Source organism: Andrena cerasifolii, chromosome 4 (assembly GCF_050908995.1).
Source record: "Andrena cerasifolii isolate SP2316 chromosome 4, iyAndCera1_principal, whole genome shotgun sequence".
Classification (NCBI taxonomy): domain Eukaryota; kingdom Metazoa; phylum Arthropoda; class Insecta; order Hymenoptera; family Andrenidae; genus Andrena; species Andrena cerasifolii.
Window position 1 is genome coordinate 20,926,332 of NC_135121.1, and position 13,953 is coordinate 20,940,284.

Here is a 13,953-nt window from a genome sequence, read left to right on the forward strand (position 1 = left end):
TTCAGCCATGGCTAAATTTACAGGCAGGAGTATTCGCAGCAGTTAAACTCGTTAACGCTCGCCTGATTATAAATAACTGTAATTATAATGATTCAATGAATTTCTGTACGAATTTGAAAGTCAATATTGCTTCTGCTCTCCTGTCGATATTCGATATTCGAGTAGCTTGAAATTCGGACCGAGTCGAGCCGAGTACTTGAAAAAAGGGAGTGGCTCGAAAGAACCGAGTAGCTCGAAGAAAACCGAGAATTAGAATTTTTTCGAGCGGGCCGAAAGTACCGAGTGGGCTAAAACAATCGAGCAGTCCGAGTATTTTAAAGCTTGAATGTTTCGAATGTTTTAGGAAACGTTTATCTACTGGATAATGGTTCTTAATAATGTGAGTAATTAAAATGTAAACTGCAAATGAAAATATTCTCCAACTATCTAACTAACTTCTTCTTACGTTTTCCTTTATTTTTCTTTCTTTTTTTTTGCATTCATTATCAAACTTTAATCCAAATATTAACTGAATATGGAAATAGTAGGTAACTTAAGGCAGGGAATTAATAATAGTCACTATTTTTCTACGAAAAGTTGTGGAAATTAATTTTTTTAAAAATTTTCATTAATTTCATCCTCGAAGTCTTCCAGGTCGTCGAATTCTGCAGCGTCTTCAATAGTGGGCAATGTCCAATACAAACTTTGACACTTCAGGAATTGCCATCTCGCTTTGATTCTAAACTACACGCCGCACCGTACAGATGTCATATTTTGCAAATATTCAGATTTCATCTACACACATGGAACAATCCATAATCTTAATTTTGACTCTTTGAATTCTTTATTTATTTATACTTATTCATTTTTTTCAACGGGTAACAGCCTTTGTTAACAGTGACTCGACAGAAGTATAATCCATACGGAAAAGGCAAAAAAGAAAGAAAAATAAAGGAAAGCGCAAGAAGAAATATTGTTAAATCATTCATACGCGAAAAATTATTTTCAGTAGTTAGAGAATATTTTCATTTGCAATTTACATTTTAATTGCTTACATTATTACGAACCATTATCTAGTAGATAAACATATGTATACTAAAATATTCGAAACATTCAAGCTTCAAACTATTCGACATACCCGGCCCGCTCGGTTTTCTTCGCTTTTTTCAAGTAGGTACCCGGCTTGGTTCGGTTCTTCCAGTCTGACTCGGCTCGCTTTTTCAGAGTACCTAGTAGAACAGCTCTACTTAATAACGGTGATACGATCCGCGCGACATATCGGCTTGTCAATTGTGTACACACTGTAACTTAATATGTCGGATTTCGGTATACATTTGCAGGAGCGTGCGCCGTGCACTTGTGTATCCTACGTGCGCCACCAACCAAGCGCGAAATGCATGTGTATTTACGGGCTTAGTGTTCGTGACCAATTCGAGGCACAAAGAATTTACGTTTAAAGAAAAAAGTCCTGAGGAAGGTGGCACAGGAGTCTCCTACATAGAGGACGTATTTATAGTTGCGCTAGTCACGTACGTTGCTCCTTTCTTGAATAGGTGGTACACGCTATTGTATTACGTGCACAATGCGTGCAATTTATTGCCGTTGTCGGAATTAATAAATCAATAATCCGTGATTATCCATTCGTCGCACGAGACCCTTCTTTGCGACAACAAAGAAGGAAGTATCTACGTGAATCTCAAAAATATTCGGAAACCTTTTAAAACATAATAAGTTTTTTAAAAATTGGTGCAAACAAATTCAGTTGTTTTGAGAAGCTAGAAGGATTAGTTTGCTAGGTGACGAGTTTCGTCTGTTTCAAAAAAATCGCAAGTGGTCGGAATAGCGAAGAAAATAGTGAAATAGTGAAAAGATAAAAAAAAAGTTGAAAAACGATCTTCGCTATTTTCTTCGCTATTCCGACCAATTGCAATTATTTTTTCAAAACGACGGACACGTTACCTGGCAAACTAATTCTTCTGGCTTCGCAAAAAACTCAAGTCGTTCGAGCCAATTTGAAATGAGTTATACTGCTTTAAAGGGCGTCCGAATATTTTTCTGATTCACTGTATGTGTTGAAATAAGCATCAGACTTGCAAAAGATTTTCTCTTAATCGTATAATTTATTCGAACATGAATTATCAAAAGTGTATACATGTAATTACAGGTGTGGCAGGGTCGTTACCTTGAAAACTACAAACAGTCCCGATAGCGTGCACAAAAAATAAAACTCGCGCTGTGTTGTTGATACGGCAAGCAAAACAGTGGAGGAAGTTATCACAGTAATGTGTTTCTAAAGAACAGGCGAGTCTTCGATAGAGTGGTCGTAATTGTAATGGAAATCAACTCGCGGGTTTAACTAGCTCTAACAAACCCTAGGTACAGATAAACGCCACAAAGATTATTTTAAGTCAAGCTACTTTGTTTGGTACATAAGTTAATGAAAATATCGATGATGCTCGAAAACGGCGTGATTAATGCTCGCGTCGAAAGATAAAGTGGTGGAGGTGAAGCCAGTAATGCAAATCGAATGGATGACTACAAAGTCATTAATATGGATCAATATTTACAGTGAAAAAAATATATAACCGCGCATTATTCCCATTTACGCAATGAACGTGATCGATATTCCCGGCCGAAACAATTAAATTGCTCATAAACAGCTTCCACTAGGTTCTGTCCTCACAGCGTAGAAGTTCGTTATTCGAAATCGCACGGCGACAAATATGCGCATACGCGGCCATGATCGATAACCATACATCGAACGGGACAAGGGAAAATCGTTTACGAGCTGTATATACCTACTCCGTATGTTTTCGTTCTCGAGGCGCCTGAGCTTTCATTATTTCTTGTTGCAACCGTGTCAAGTATGCAATCAGTATAGCCCCACTTGGCTGCAGCGGATATCTCGTCAAATTAAAATCGCTAAGTACATACATTTGCACGCTGGAATAACTGCTACCAGTTGCTTCCACGTTATTGTCACACATTCGTTTGTAACTAGTGGAAATATTGTAAAACGCAGTGACTTCTACTATAGAAATACAACGCATTGATCTTATGCGGTCAGCTTTCGAACAGTTCCCTTTCGACGAACGAGATGTTCAACGAATTAAATAGGATGATAAATACACACCATTCAGGGGCACGCGCGAAAGGAAATCTGCGTATAACTATCGTATTGCGAGTATGAAATCGAGCGCGTGTAATAAGGCATAATACAATTATATGTAACTACGGTGTGAAGTAGGTCGGCACATATATGTATATGTCGCAGCCAGCGCAGCGTTTCGATTTAGCAAACAATTTAACGGCATAGTTTTATCATCTTAACTTTTACCTAACCTGTTCCCACGGAAGTTTCATATTCCTTCACTGCCACGAAAGTTCTACTTTAACGTCAGCTGACTGTGAACACCGATCACTGTTCCTTTCATTTATAACGATCGATTTGGTAACTCTCGATATCCCAGCAGCTTTGGCAGCGAACTAATAAATAATCCCATAAGTATACGTGCGCTCTACTTTGTTATCTTATGTAAGCTACAAAATCGAGGAAACCCGTCGTAAAAGTATTTATATCCCGTGGAATAAGTTATATGCGCTGGTATAATATCGATCCCCCCACCCCCGCTTAAAGATATACATTCGAGAAAAGTTTCGAGCTTGGGAAACGGTCCGCCATTTAATCGCTCGTATATAAACGGTGATCGAAGCTGCGTCGCATTAGAAAAATATGTTTATCGTTCGGGACCCGTTAAGCACCGTAGGTGTGCGTTCACGCACGAACACATGCCGCGACGATGCGGACTCGGCTGGACACGGTTCGCGCAATGCCACTCAGAAACGTTACTTTTAATTAAACACCAGCGGCCCCGATGGAAAGACAAACCACTTTCTATTTACGATTTACAGGCCGAGTTTACCCGATTCGATCGAGCCACTGACACAGCCGAAGGTTTCTATTTAGCGAATCTGCAGGCGTGGAGCCCGTGTATAGGAGCCCGTGTGTGCACGGATTCGGGGTGACGCGAGTATTGTATGAACTTGGAGCACGGGCAACAAAGTCACGCCGCGGGATTAACCTGGGTGGAAACAGCTGTCTCCGCGTTGGTCCGGTGGCGCGATTTCTCTCGGGTTCGTGCGATGTCAACCGATCGATTCAGGAAAACTCGATCGCTAATCGCATCTACTTTCCATCTGCTTTACTGCGACTCGATGGGATCGATAATGAATCCCGCTGCGCGTGTACGAGGCGTGCGTACAGATGTCAGGCGGAGTCGCTGCGTAATATTAAAACGTATCGAACAGTCGCACGCTTTTCGTTCCCTTCGTCTCTCTACGTATTACGCAATTAAATTTGGAATTAACGGTGTAGGGTGCAGTATGGAAGAGAGACGGATTCGCCATAGTTTCTTAGGGAGCACAGCCTGCACAGCCGCGCGCCAGAAGGATGAGCGGCCAGGCTAGTGGGGATAGAAATACGCTCGCCCCACCCTTCGTTGTGAACCTCCTCTCCCCCTCTAAAACGTTAGCACGTCGCGCTTCGCTATCGCACGGAATCACGGACAAATCAAACATGGCGATTCAGTCGCTGTTTGCGGTGAAGGTGTACGGTTCGTAGAGCGAGAGCGGACGGTTTTCAGTGAACGAGGCTGTGTTTTTAACGGTAATGAGTGCTTGTACCGTGGCGAATCCTCGGATCGTGCTCAATATTACGAATATGGAGAGCCGCGACGGCAATACGGCGATGGAGAAAGTGTCGGGCGGCATTGATGGAGTACGTGACGTGAAGGGCGTAAAAGCGGAGCCGACGCCTGTGGCGTCATTGTTGCTAGCTTCGGAACAAGTATCGCTCTCTGCCGGCGAGAATATCAACAACACCAACCACACCAACGGGACAACTGTAAGGAAACCAGTATCGGTATTTAAAACTGCGTTAAGATAGTATGGCGCGTAAAATTTCAAATTTCAAATACTCGTCGAGAGTAGTTAAACGATATTTTATCACCACGTTGGTGTTTTTTTTGGATATTCTTTTAAAATTGTAGTGAATAAGTGTCGCTTGAAATATTTAGTCAGGTAAATTAATTGTGTAATTTAGAATGATTTAGTATTTAAATATTCATTCCTTTCGTTTTTATTGCAGTGTACGAAATCGTTAGGAAAGAGTTCAGGGAAATTTGAGAGTGGGAGCGGCAGCGGAGACCAAGAGGGTGGTCAGCACGAGGATGGAATTGATATCGCTGCGAAAAAAAGAAAGACACGTAGAGGTAAACCTAAGCATAGAAAATTAAAGCCGTATTTGAAGCAACAGTTATCGTACCAGCAACAGTTGAGATTTAGATCTAGAGGTCGGTTAGCAAAGACTGGTAGGCAACCACCAGCGCCGTATAACACTACGCAGTTTCTTATGAACGATCACAGCGACCTCCCAGATCTCGATCAGAAGCTTTCCGAAGCTGTATCATCAGAAATACCCGCTACATTTCAGAAACCGTCAGCCCCGTCTCGTACGCGGGATTCTAGTTTCAGCGTCGACTCAGACGAGGATTATTTCTATTCGTCTCCGGAAGACGAGGAGGAATTTTTGACAAAAGAATTTTCGAGCGCGTACGAGGATCTCCATGCTGAAAGGCTGGGTACGCTAAGCAAATCAGAACTGATACAGGAGTATCTACAGTTAGAAGCCAAAGTAGATTTACTCACGAAACGGCTACGCGGCAAGAACTTCCACCAGCCCGAAGAGCGAGATATAGAGAGCAAGAGTAGTAGTAGTACAGATTCAGAATCGGCGAAGAAATTAAAGATCTGCCAACAGCGGATCGACGATTTGACGCAGCAGAATGAACAGCTAAGGCAAGAAAACGAGTCGCTGAGGGCTCAGAGGCATGGCAGTCCAGTTTCGAGCGTCGACAGCGAAAGCGACAGCGATAGTACGAGTAACGAGAATAGAAGCAGATGTAATTGCCCCCTCTCGAATTCCAGTTCTTCTCCGGAGCACGTGGGATACGCTTCTAGGCACGGAAGTAGTCAAAGCGAAAAGAACTCGGCGTCTAATACCGACAGTACAAGTGATAATTGTGATACTAGCTCGAGTTAGAGATCTAAGGAATCCGTGATCCTGTTTAATCTTTCCACTGGTCGTGTAATTACTCAAGAAATCGATGGCCCCCCTGCATAAATTATAAAGAGCTGTTTTTATATTGAAAGTCTATTCAATGTTTCAAAAGTCAACGTACAAGTCATGTTAAATATGTTATTGGCCCTGCATGTTTGCTTTAATCCTAACGATCTAATAAGCGCGAGACTGGCTCGAATCAACTCCATTGCGCTTTAGCAACAAAAAATCCTCTTCCTGATGTCGGATACACAGCCCCCAGACTATTCTCGGCTATGCTCTTACGATTTACTTCCCATATTTCTTTTAAGACTGTTTCGTGTAAGAAATTTCAGCGTGTTACAAAAGAGACAGGCTATATTATTACTTGCTCGAGAAAATGCTGCGATGAGCCCATTTGCATCTGCGGTATACATTCTATAATTTATTTTCTTTTACTTTGATACTAATTATAATGCGGTCGAGCTAATTTCTTCTTTTCAATCAACTGCCATTTAAGGATGTGTCATGTATAAATTTGCGTTCAACAGACCATCAGCTAATGAGTTTTAAAATGTCCATGTAGACGCAATAAAAGCTACCACTCTAATGTTAAACATTTATCTAATTTATATCCTACGAGTTTAAACATTATTATTGTACAATTGTATAGATCTATGGTGTAAGATTAGATGTTAGTTTATGGTCTGAATATATAATGTACTAAAGTATTTCGCACTTTAAATTTTTAATAAACTTCAAGTTCTTCTTTCATTCATTATGGTCATTCTCCTGGAAAGTAATGCGCGAGAGAGAAGCTGCATTTAAAGATCTTATACCATGCGAATGTGATGTATGATTGTGTGACTGTTCTAGTAGAACCCCTTTAGACTGAAGATATCTCTCTGAAATTTAATAAAAAGCATCTCTGATGTCATCAGTTGTGTTGTAAAGCTTGTATAGTATTGATTTCTTAGTTTATTTAAAGGATGCGATAAGAAAATGTGTTTCGTTTGTACATTAATTATGAACAACATGAATGTATAATAGTATAGAATTTCACGTATTTTGTAAATTTCTTAAATATCATTTTTATCTACTTAAATATTAAACGATAATGTTCATCCGATTACTAATGTCACAGCCGACTCTAGTACTAGCCGTGCTGAAGGCAAAATGGCAAGGCCGCTAGAGTCCAGCTCCGATATTCCAGCCTCTCACTGCACACTGGCCTCCCAGCTACAGTCTCCCTCCACTGGCCTTTCGGTTTCCCGTCTATCTTTTAAATGTTTATATTAATGTAGTACAGAGGTCCTCTAAATATCAGAAACGGAGCAATAATTCAGGTGTTTTATTTATTTATATTAACTTTGCAGATCCTTATTTTTCTGTGTAGCATATTAATATAATCTACAGCATTCTTGGACATTTTGTTTTACATATATTTTTTTATAAATATATTCATATATTCATTAATAATGCCACGGAGTTGGTGTGCCCCAATTGCAAGAGCAATTATGATAGTACTTTAAAACATAATAATTACAAATCTATATTTTTATGCCCCAATTATGAGGGATTGCAGGAAAAATAAATGGTTGCTGCCGGTTGTAGATGATTCCATTAAAATTTACATATCCGGTTATGATAAAGGAGGATAAAGGTAAAACTATAGGCGATGTATATTTTGATCACTTACAAAGAGGGGACTTTTCTGTTACCACTGAAGAAGTGATAACCTCATTTATTTATATATAATAAATGATGGTAATTTGGAATCTCATCTTTTGCAATCTGAAAATCATAAACATATTTTTTGTAAATTAACATATATTAGCAGTTTCAGATACATGTGTTTGTGGTCAAGCTTACCACAGTATTTTCTTTAAATTATTATCAATTTTATCAAATATTTTATTAAACGATTATGTGAAAACCGTAAATAATAGTCAGTTGGAAATGCGTGCAGACATCACTTCTAAAAATCGTAAATTAAAAACTTTCAATAGATTTTCAATAATTTTTTTTTAATTCGACTTTTCTTAACACATCAATTTGATATATTAGGGTGGTGAGGAAATTTTCCACAATTATAATACTGTCCTTTAAATAAGTAATTATGCTAACCTCTTTTTCACGAGTTCACTTAACCTGTTTGGCTTCGTATCAATAATTTTGTCTATTTCAGGTCACTATTAACTTATACATACCAATTTGGTTGAAAGATGGCTTTATCTTATTTCACACTTATATTTTTTTGAAATCTCTGTAAATATTTCAAATATAATGCATCACAACACCAAACTATCCCGAGAGTCCACAAAATATCTACTGTGCTGATGGCTATGTTGAACCGTTTCTTCGCGCCCGTCGTGAACCAGGCTTAAGCCTCTGCCAGCCTCTGCGAAACGCTGCCAACTTCGTGGTGCGTGAAATTGAAAAGCACGCAAGGCCAGTGTTTGGTCGTATTGCATTTGGGTTGTTTAATAAATATATAAAAGCTGCCCGGGTAAAATAGTATGAAAGCAATGTCTCATCATTACGTAGTGACGGCACATAAGCCCACGGCTGTCACCGCGTGCGTAACAGGTAGGGAAACACTTCCTCGCGGAGCGCAATATCATTACGACGATAAACAATCATTTTCTTTTTATCAATCAAGGTAATTTCACCTCGCCGACAGACCTGAACCTCATCCTAGCGAAGAATGTTCGATTGGAAATTTATCTTGTTACCCCCGAAGGCTTAAGGCCACTCAAAGAAGTTGGAATTTATGGGAAGATCGCAGTAGTGAAATTTTTTCGGCCGCCGGTAAGGTTATGCCAGTATCCTTGCTTCGTGATTTTTATGCTGTCCCTTATATGTGTGTATTGGTTTCTGTTACCTTGAATCCTTATTTGCAATATATTTGATAAGAGTAATGGAACCCTATTAATTGCAATTAGTTGGTTGGTATTAGTTTCGTGGATGACGAGACCTTGGCTTACGAACGTAACGAGTGACAGTGCGGTAGCGCCTTTAAGATAATAAGTTAGCGTGTGATTATCAAAGCGTAATTTTTCTACAGCACGAGAAGAAGGATCTTCTGTTTCTATTGACCACACGTTATAATGCTATGATCTTGGAATGTATCGGGGAAGGAGAAGATATAGAAGTTATAACGAAAGCGCATGGGAATGTGGCAGACCGTATTGGGAAAGCTTCCGAGACAGGGATCAAAGCTGTAATTGATCCCAAGGCACGTGTAATTGGCCTTCGGTTGTACGATGGCCTTTTCAAGATCATACCCCTCGACAAGGACAATCCAGAGCTGAAAGCATCTTCGATACGCATGGACGAGCAGCAAGTTCAAGATGTGAACTTCCTTCACGGATGTGCTAATCCGACGTTGATCCTGATTCATCAGGATATCAATGGCAGGCACGTTAAAACTCATGAAATCTCTCTACGAGAAAAAGAATTTGTCAAAATACCTTGGAGGCAGGACAACGTGGAACGCGAGGCTATGATGGTCATTCCTGTACCTTCCCCGATCTGTGGCGCGATAATAATAGGGCAGGAAAGCATATTGTACCACGATGGGACTACGTACGTCGCCGTCGTGCCTCCGATTATTAAACAGAGCACAATTACGTGCTATGCTAAGGTCGATAACCAAGGACTGAGATATTTATTAGGCGACATGGCTGGGCATTTGTTCATGCTGTTCTTGGAGCAGGAAAAGAAGTCAGACGGTACGCAGGTAGTGAAAGACTTGAAGGTGGAACTTTTAGGAGAAATCAGCATACCGGAATGCATTACGTACTTGGATAACGGAGTAATATTCGTCGGCAGTCGTCTGGGTGATTCGCAGTTAATTAAATTAATCACTAAAGCGGACGAGAACGGTTCCTACTGCGTTCCGATGGAGACTTTTACCAATTTGGCGCCGATAGTAGACATGGCTGTAGTTGATCTTGAAAGACAGGGTCAGGGACAAATGGTTACGTGCTCCGGAGCTTTCAAAGAAGGTTCGCTCAGAATTATTAGAAACGGGATAGGTATCGAGGAACACGCGAGCATAGATTTGCCAGGCATCAAGGGCATGTGGGCACTGAAAGTTGGCGGCGGGAACTTTGACAACACTCTGGTCTTATCTTTCGTTGGACAGACCAGAATTTTAACGTTGAACGGGGAAGAAGTCGAAGAAACAGACATTCCGGGCTTCGTTGCAGACGAGCAAACTTTCCATACTGGGAATGTCACAAACGATTTATTTATTCAAATAACACCGACGTCCGCGAGGCTGATATCGCACGAAACGAAGACTGTTGTTTCTGAATGGGAACCAGAGAACAAAAGAACCATCAGCGTGGTTGCTTGCAACGGCACGCAAGTACTTTGCGCCACTGGAAATGATCTGTTCTATATGGAAATTTCAGGTGGACAGATCGTACCGAAAGGATTCGCCACCTTGCAGTACGAAGTAGCTTGCCTAGACATATCCCCATTGGATGGTAATACCGAAGCGAAACTTACTGCCGTGGGCTTGTGGACGGACATATCTGTTCGCATATTAACTCTACCGGCTCTAGAAGAAATTAACAAAGAGCTACTTGGTGGCGAAATTATACCTAGATCCATTTTAATGACCTGCTTCGAAGGTAATACATACCTCCTCTGTGCCCTCGGAGATGGAAGTATGTATTACTTCACTCTGCACAAGCAGAGCGGTATGCTTTCCGATAAAAAGAAAGTCACCTTAGGCACGCAACCGACAGTTCTAAGGACTTTCCGATCATTATCTACTACCAATGTTTTTGCATGCTCTGACAGACCGACTGTAATTTACTCGTCGAATCACAAGCTGGTGTTCAGTAACGTTAACTTGAAAGAGGTAAATCATATGTGCTCTCTGAACGCCGAGTCGTACCCTGACAGTTTAGCATTGGCGACTGACAGTACCGTAACAATCGGAACGATCGATGAAATACAGAAGCTGCATATCCGCACTGTTCCTCTTGGGGAGTCGCCGAGGCGAATCGCTTACCAAGAAACCTCCCAAACATTTGGAGTGATAACGATGCGCGTCGACATCCAAGACAGTAGTGGTGTTAGCATTGTCAGGCATTCCGCATCCACGCAGGCAGCTTCGACATCTAGCAGTAGTCACATCGCATCGCATAATAAACCTACAGGGCATACAGCTAGCGATATCGGCCAAGAGATTGAAGTACACAATTTACTCATTATAGATCAACATACTTTCGAAGTGTTGCACGCGCACATGTTAATGCCCACCGAATATGCTTTGTCCTTGGTATCGACAAAGCTGGGCGAAGATCCTACTTCGTACTACGTGGTTGGGACCGCGCTGATTAATCCCGATGAAACTGAGCCAAAGATGGGTAGAATACTTTTGTATCATTGGAACGATGGGAAACTCACGCAAGTCGCCGAGAAGGAAATCAAAGGATCGTGTTACTCTTTAGTCGAATTTAATGGGAAGCTTCTTGCTAGTATTAACAGTACTGTTCGTCTGTTCGAATGGACCGCGGAGAAAGAGCTCAGGCTGGAGTGCAGCCATTTCAATAACATTATCGCTCTTTATTTGAAAACGAAAGGAGATTTTGTTTTGGTCGGAGACCTCATGAGGTCCCTTACACTGCTGCAGTACAAAACAATGGAGGGCAGCTTCGAGGAGATAGCTAGGGATTACAATCCGAACTGGATGACTGCCGTAGAAATTTTAGATGATGACACTTTCTTAGGTGCTGAAAATTGCTTTAACCTGTTTGTCTGTCAGAAAGACAGGTAAGCATGGCATATGACCTACGCTCTCTTTGCGCTTAGACAGCGAGAAACTAAAACTCTTTATTTTTCAGTGCTGCAACCTCGGAAGACGAGAGGCAACAAATGCAGGAAGTCGGACAGTTCCATTTAGGCGATATGGTGAATGTTTTCCGGCATGGCTCCTTAGTGATGCAAAATTTAGGTGAATCGAGCACACCTACGCAGGGCTGCGTGCTATTTGGAACGGTCAGCGGCGCGATTGGCCTGGTCACGCAGATTCCGTTCACATTCTACGAGTTCCTGCAGAATCTTGAAGACAGATTAACGAGTGTGATAAAGAGCGTTGGCAAAATAGAGCACAACTTCTGGCGAAGTTTCAACACCGAATTGAAAATCGAACAGTGCGAGGGTTTTATAGATGGAGATTTAATCGAAAGTTTCCTTGACTTGAGTCCTGATAAAATGGCAGAGGTTTCATTGGGTCTTATGGTAAATACATTTCTGTTACTTTAATTCTGCGTGGTGCTTATCTGTTGTCATTCTTTTGTTTCCGTTTTCATAGATCGATGATGGTAGCGGCATGAAAAAAGAGGCAACGGTAGACGATCTTGTAAAAATAGTGGAAGACCTTACAAGAATACATTAAACATGCATCTTTGGCTGATCTGTATAGTTTATTACATTTTGGGGAGCTGGCGGACGGGTTGATAGGAAAGGTCTTAAATAATTGGGAAAAGAAACTTAAGAAATGTACATACAGTTACCTATTTATCAATAACGGTGCAAGAAAGCAGGAAGTGTATTTTTTCATTTCTTTCTTTCTTTGTTTTTTGTGAAAATTCTTTCCATTGATGTACACCTGTACTCTTGTACTTCAATTCATGTTACATTATTATAATAGTTCACTTCAATTCCTTGTACATGTGAAAGTAAAAGTTGGTCAAAATGTTTCTGAACTTGTCTTAACTGCACGTCTCCTTTTCGAACAGTCTACTTTCAATGTGTATATTTATTATCTATCCTAGCATTCTACTATCCGCGAATTCGGATTGTTATGAATATTTAACGACCGTCAATTATAATCACCGCATGTTATTTATTTCGAAGGAATTCAGAAACCGTTCGATCAACGATTGTACTGATTATCGTGAGAACTGCTTCTCCTGAAATGTCTCGAAAGCACGTTAAAGCCTGCATAAATTAGTGATATCAGATCACATGGAAATTCAGAAACGCGTACGCTCAGCGCTAAACATCGAGTTTCACGTCTGACGCTATTTCCACACTGGAGTGCACCGCGCATAAATCACCCGATAAAAGCTGATAATGAATTATTCTAAGGATATGTCAATGTTAGCTATTAAACGAAGTCATCCGTAGAATCTTTATATCTTTGTGAGATTGAGTGTAAATAATAAAAGGAAATGTCCATTTTCAGGTAGAATTATTTCATGTCGTTTACTAATTCTGTTTGTTTGCACTGATTGCAGATTTTAATGTGGCTGGGTCGAACAGCCAGTTTCTTAATTCTTCGACACCTTGGCCGGTCATTCCGCTAGTTTCGAATATAGTCAGTTCTTGCGTAACTTCCTTTTGCAAACGCGAGTATTGAAGCATCAGCAAGGCTTCGTTGCGCATCTGGCGATAAGAAATGTCCATTTTGTTCAGCGTTAATGCGACTTTAATATTTCGCAATCTAGGATCGACTAGCAGAGAGTACAGTAGCACCGCCGCTGCGCTTATTTGGCAAAGATTGCTGGTGTCCACTACGTAAATGATTTTCCCAATCTGAATATCACACTCATTGATAATAATCCAAGAATCATTAGAAACAAGGTTTATATTTATTATCGGAGTGTCCAACAATAAGACTCACCTTGTCGAAATAGTGTTTCCATATTGGCGCCATACTGCCACCAATTTCCTTGACAATCGTGTCGAATTCGCCGGCGCCGTTTTTTATCAGGAAAATATTTATACCGTTGGTGGAGACGGTTTGAGTGGCATCGTCTATCTCGTCGCCTTGCAAGCGTTTCATCAGAAAGGTTTTTCCGGATTTAGCAGGGCCGAGGCAAAGGCACATCCTCGGGCGACTTATTATACCC

General features: G+C 40.9%; 3 protein-coding genes across 4 annotated transcripts; 2 read left to right on the forward strand and 1 right to left on the reverse strand.

Annotated features, from left to right (window-relative positions):
* The first annotated feature begins 4,523 nt into the window (after positions 1-4,523).
* On the forward strand, positions 4,524-6,850 carry LOC143368164 (uncharacterized). Of its 2 annotated transcripts, none has more exons than XM_076810573.1 (2): positions 4,524-4,900; positions 5,126-6,850. In XM_076810573.1, exons 1-2 carry the CDS (start codon positions 4,649-4,651, stop codon positions 6,077-6,079), a joined length of 1,206 nt encoding a protein of 401 aa, XP_076666688.1. In that variant the 5' UTR covers positions 4,524-4,648; the 3' UTR covers positions 6,080-6,850. The 2 variants fall into 2 exon arrangements, with proteins under 2 accessions (XP_076666688.1, XP_076666689.1); XM_076810574.1 differs by having other exon boundaries at positions 4,526-4,882.
* A 1,638-nt stretch (positions 6,851-8,488) lies between these two features.
* Pic (DNA damage-binding protein pic) lies at positions 8,489-13,292 on the forward strand. Its single transcript, XM_076810569.1, has 5 exons — positions 8,489-8,665; positions 8,739-8,887; positions 9,144-11,869; positions 11,941-12,337; positions 12,411-13,292. The coding sequence occupies exons 1-5, from the start codon at positions 8,596-8,598 to the stop codon at positions 12,492-12,494; spliced, it is 3,426 nt and encodes a 1,141-aa protein (XP_076666684.1). The 5' UTR covers positions 8,489-8,595; the 3' UTR covers positions 12,495-13,292.
* A 17-nt stretch (positions 13,293-13,309) lies between these two features.
* Positions 13,310-13,937, reverse strand: LOC143368165 (ADP-ribosylation factor-like protein 16). The gene is made up of 2 exons (XM_076810575.1): positions 13,725-13,937; positions 13,310-13,636 (listed from the first exon to the last, which is right to left on the reverse strand). The coding sequence occupies exons 1-2, from the start codon at positions 13,929-13,931 to the stop codon at positions 13,310-13,312; spliced, it is 534 nt and encodes a 177-aa protein (XP_076666690.1). The 5' UTR covers positions 13,932-13,937.
* Positions 13,938-13,953: the final 16 nt, after the last annotated feature.

What these genes read in the sequence shown, in the direction of transcription:
- LOC143368164 (XM_076810573.1), top strand. Translation starts at nt 4,649, where the DNA reads ATGAGTGCTTGTACCGTGGCGAATCCTCGGATCGTGCTCAATATTACG. An exon ending in CTGTAAGGAAACCAGTATCG is followed by an intron (nt 4,901 to 5,125) that starts GTATTTAAAACT and finishes TTTTTATTGCAG; the next exon opens with TGTACGAAATCGTTAGGAAA.
- Pic (XM_076810569.1), top strand. Translation starts at nt 8,596, where the DNA reads ATGAAAGCAATGTCTCATCATTACGTAGTGACGGCACATAAGCCCACG. An exon ending in TGTCACCGCGTGCGTAACAG is followed by an intron (nt 8,666 to 8,738) that starts GTAGGGAAACAC and finishes TTATCAATCAAG; the next exon opens with GTAATTTCACCTCGCCGACA. An exon ending in TGAAATTTTTTCGGCCGCCG is followed by an intron (nt 8,888 to 9,143) that starts GTAAGGTTATGC and finishes ATTTTTCTACAG; the next exon opens with CACGAGAAGAAGGATCTTCT.
- LOC143368165 (XM_076810575.1), bottom strand. Translation starts at nt 13,931, where the DNA reads ATGTGCCTTTGCCTCGGCCCTGCTAAATCCGGAAAAACCTTTCTGATG. An exon ending in GGAAACACTATTTCGACAAG is followed by an intron (nt 13,637 to 13,724) that starts GTGAGTCTTATT and finishes TGTGATATTCAG; the next exon opens with ATTGGGAAAATCATTTACGT.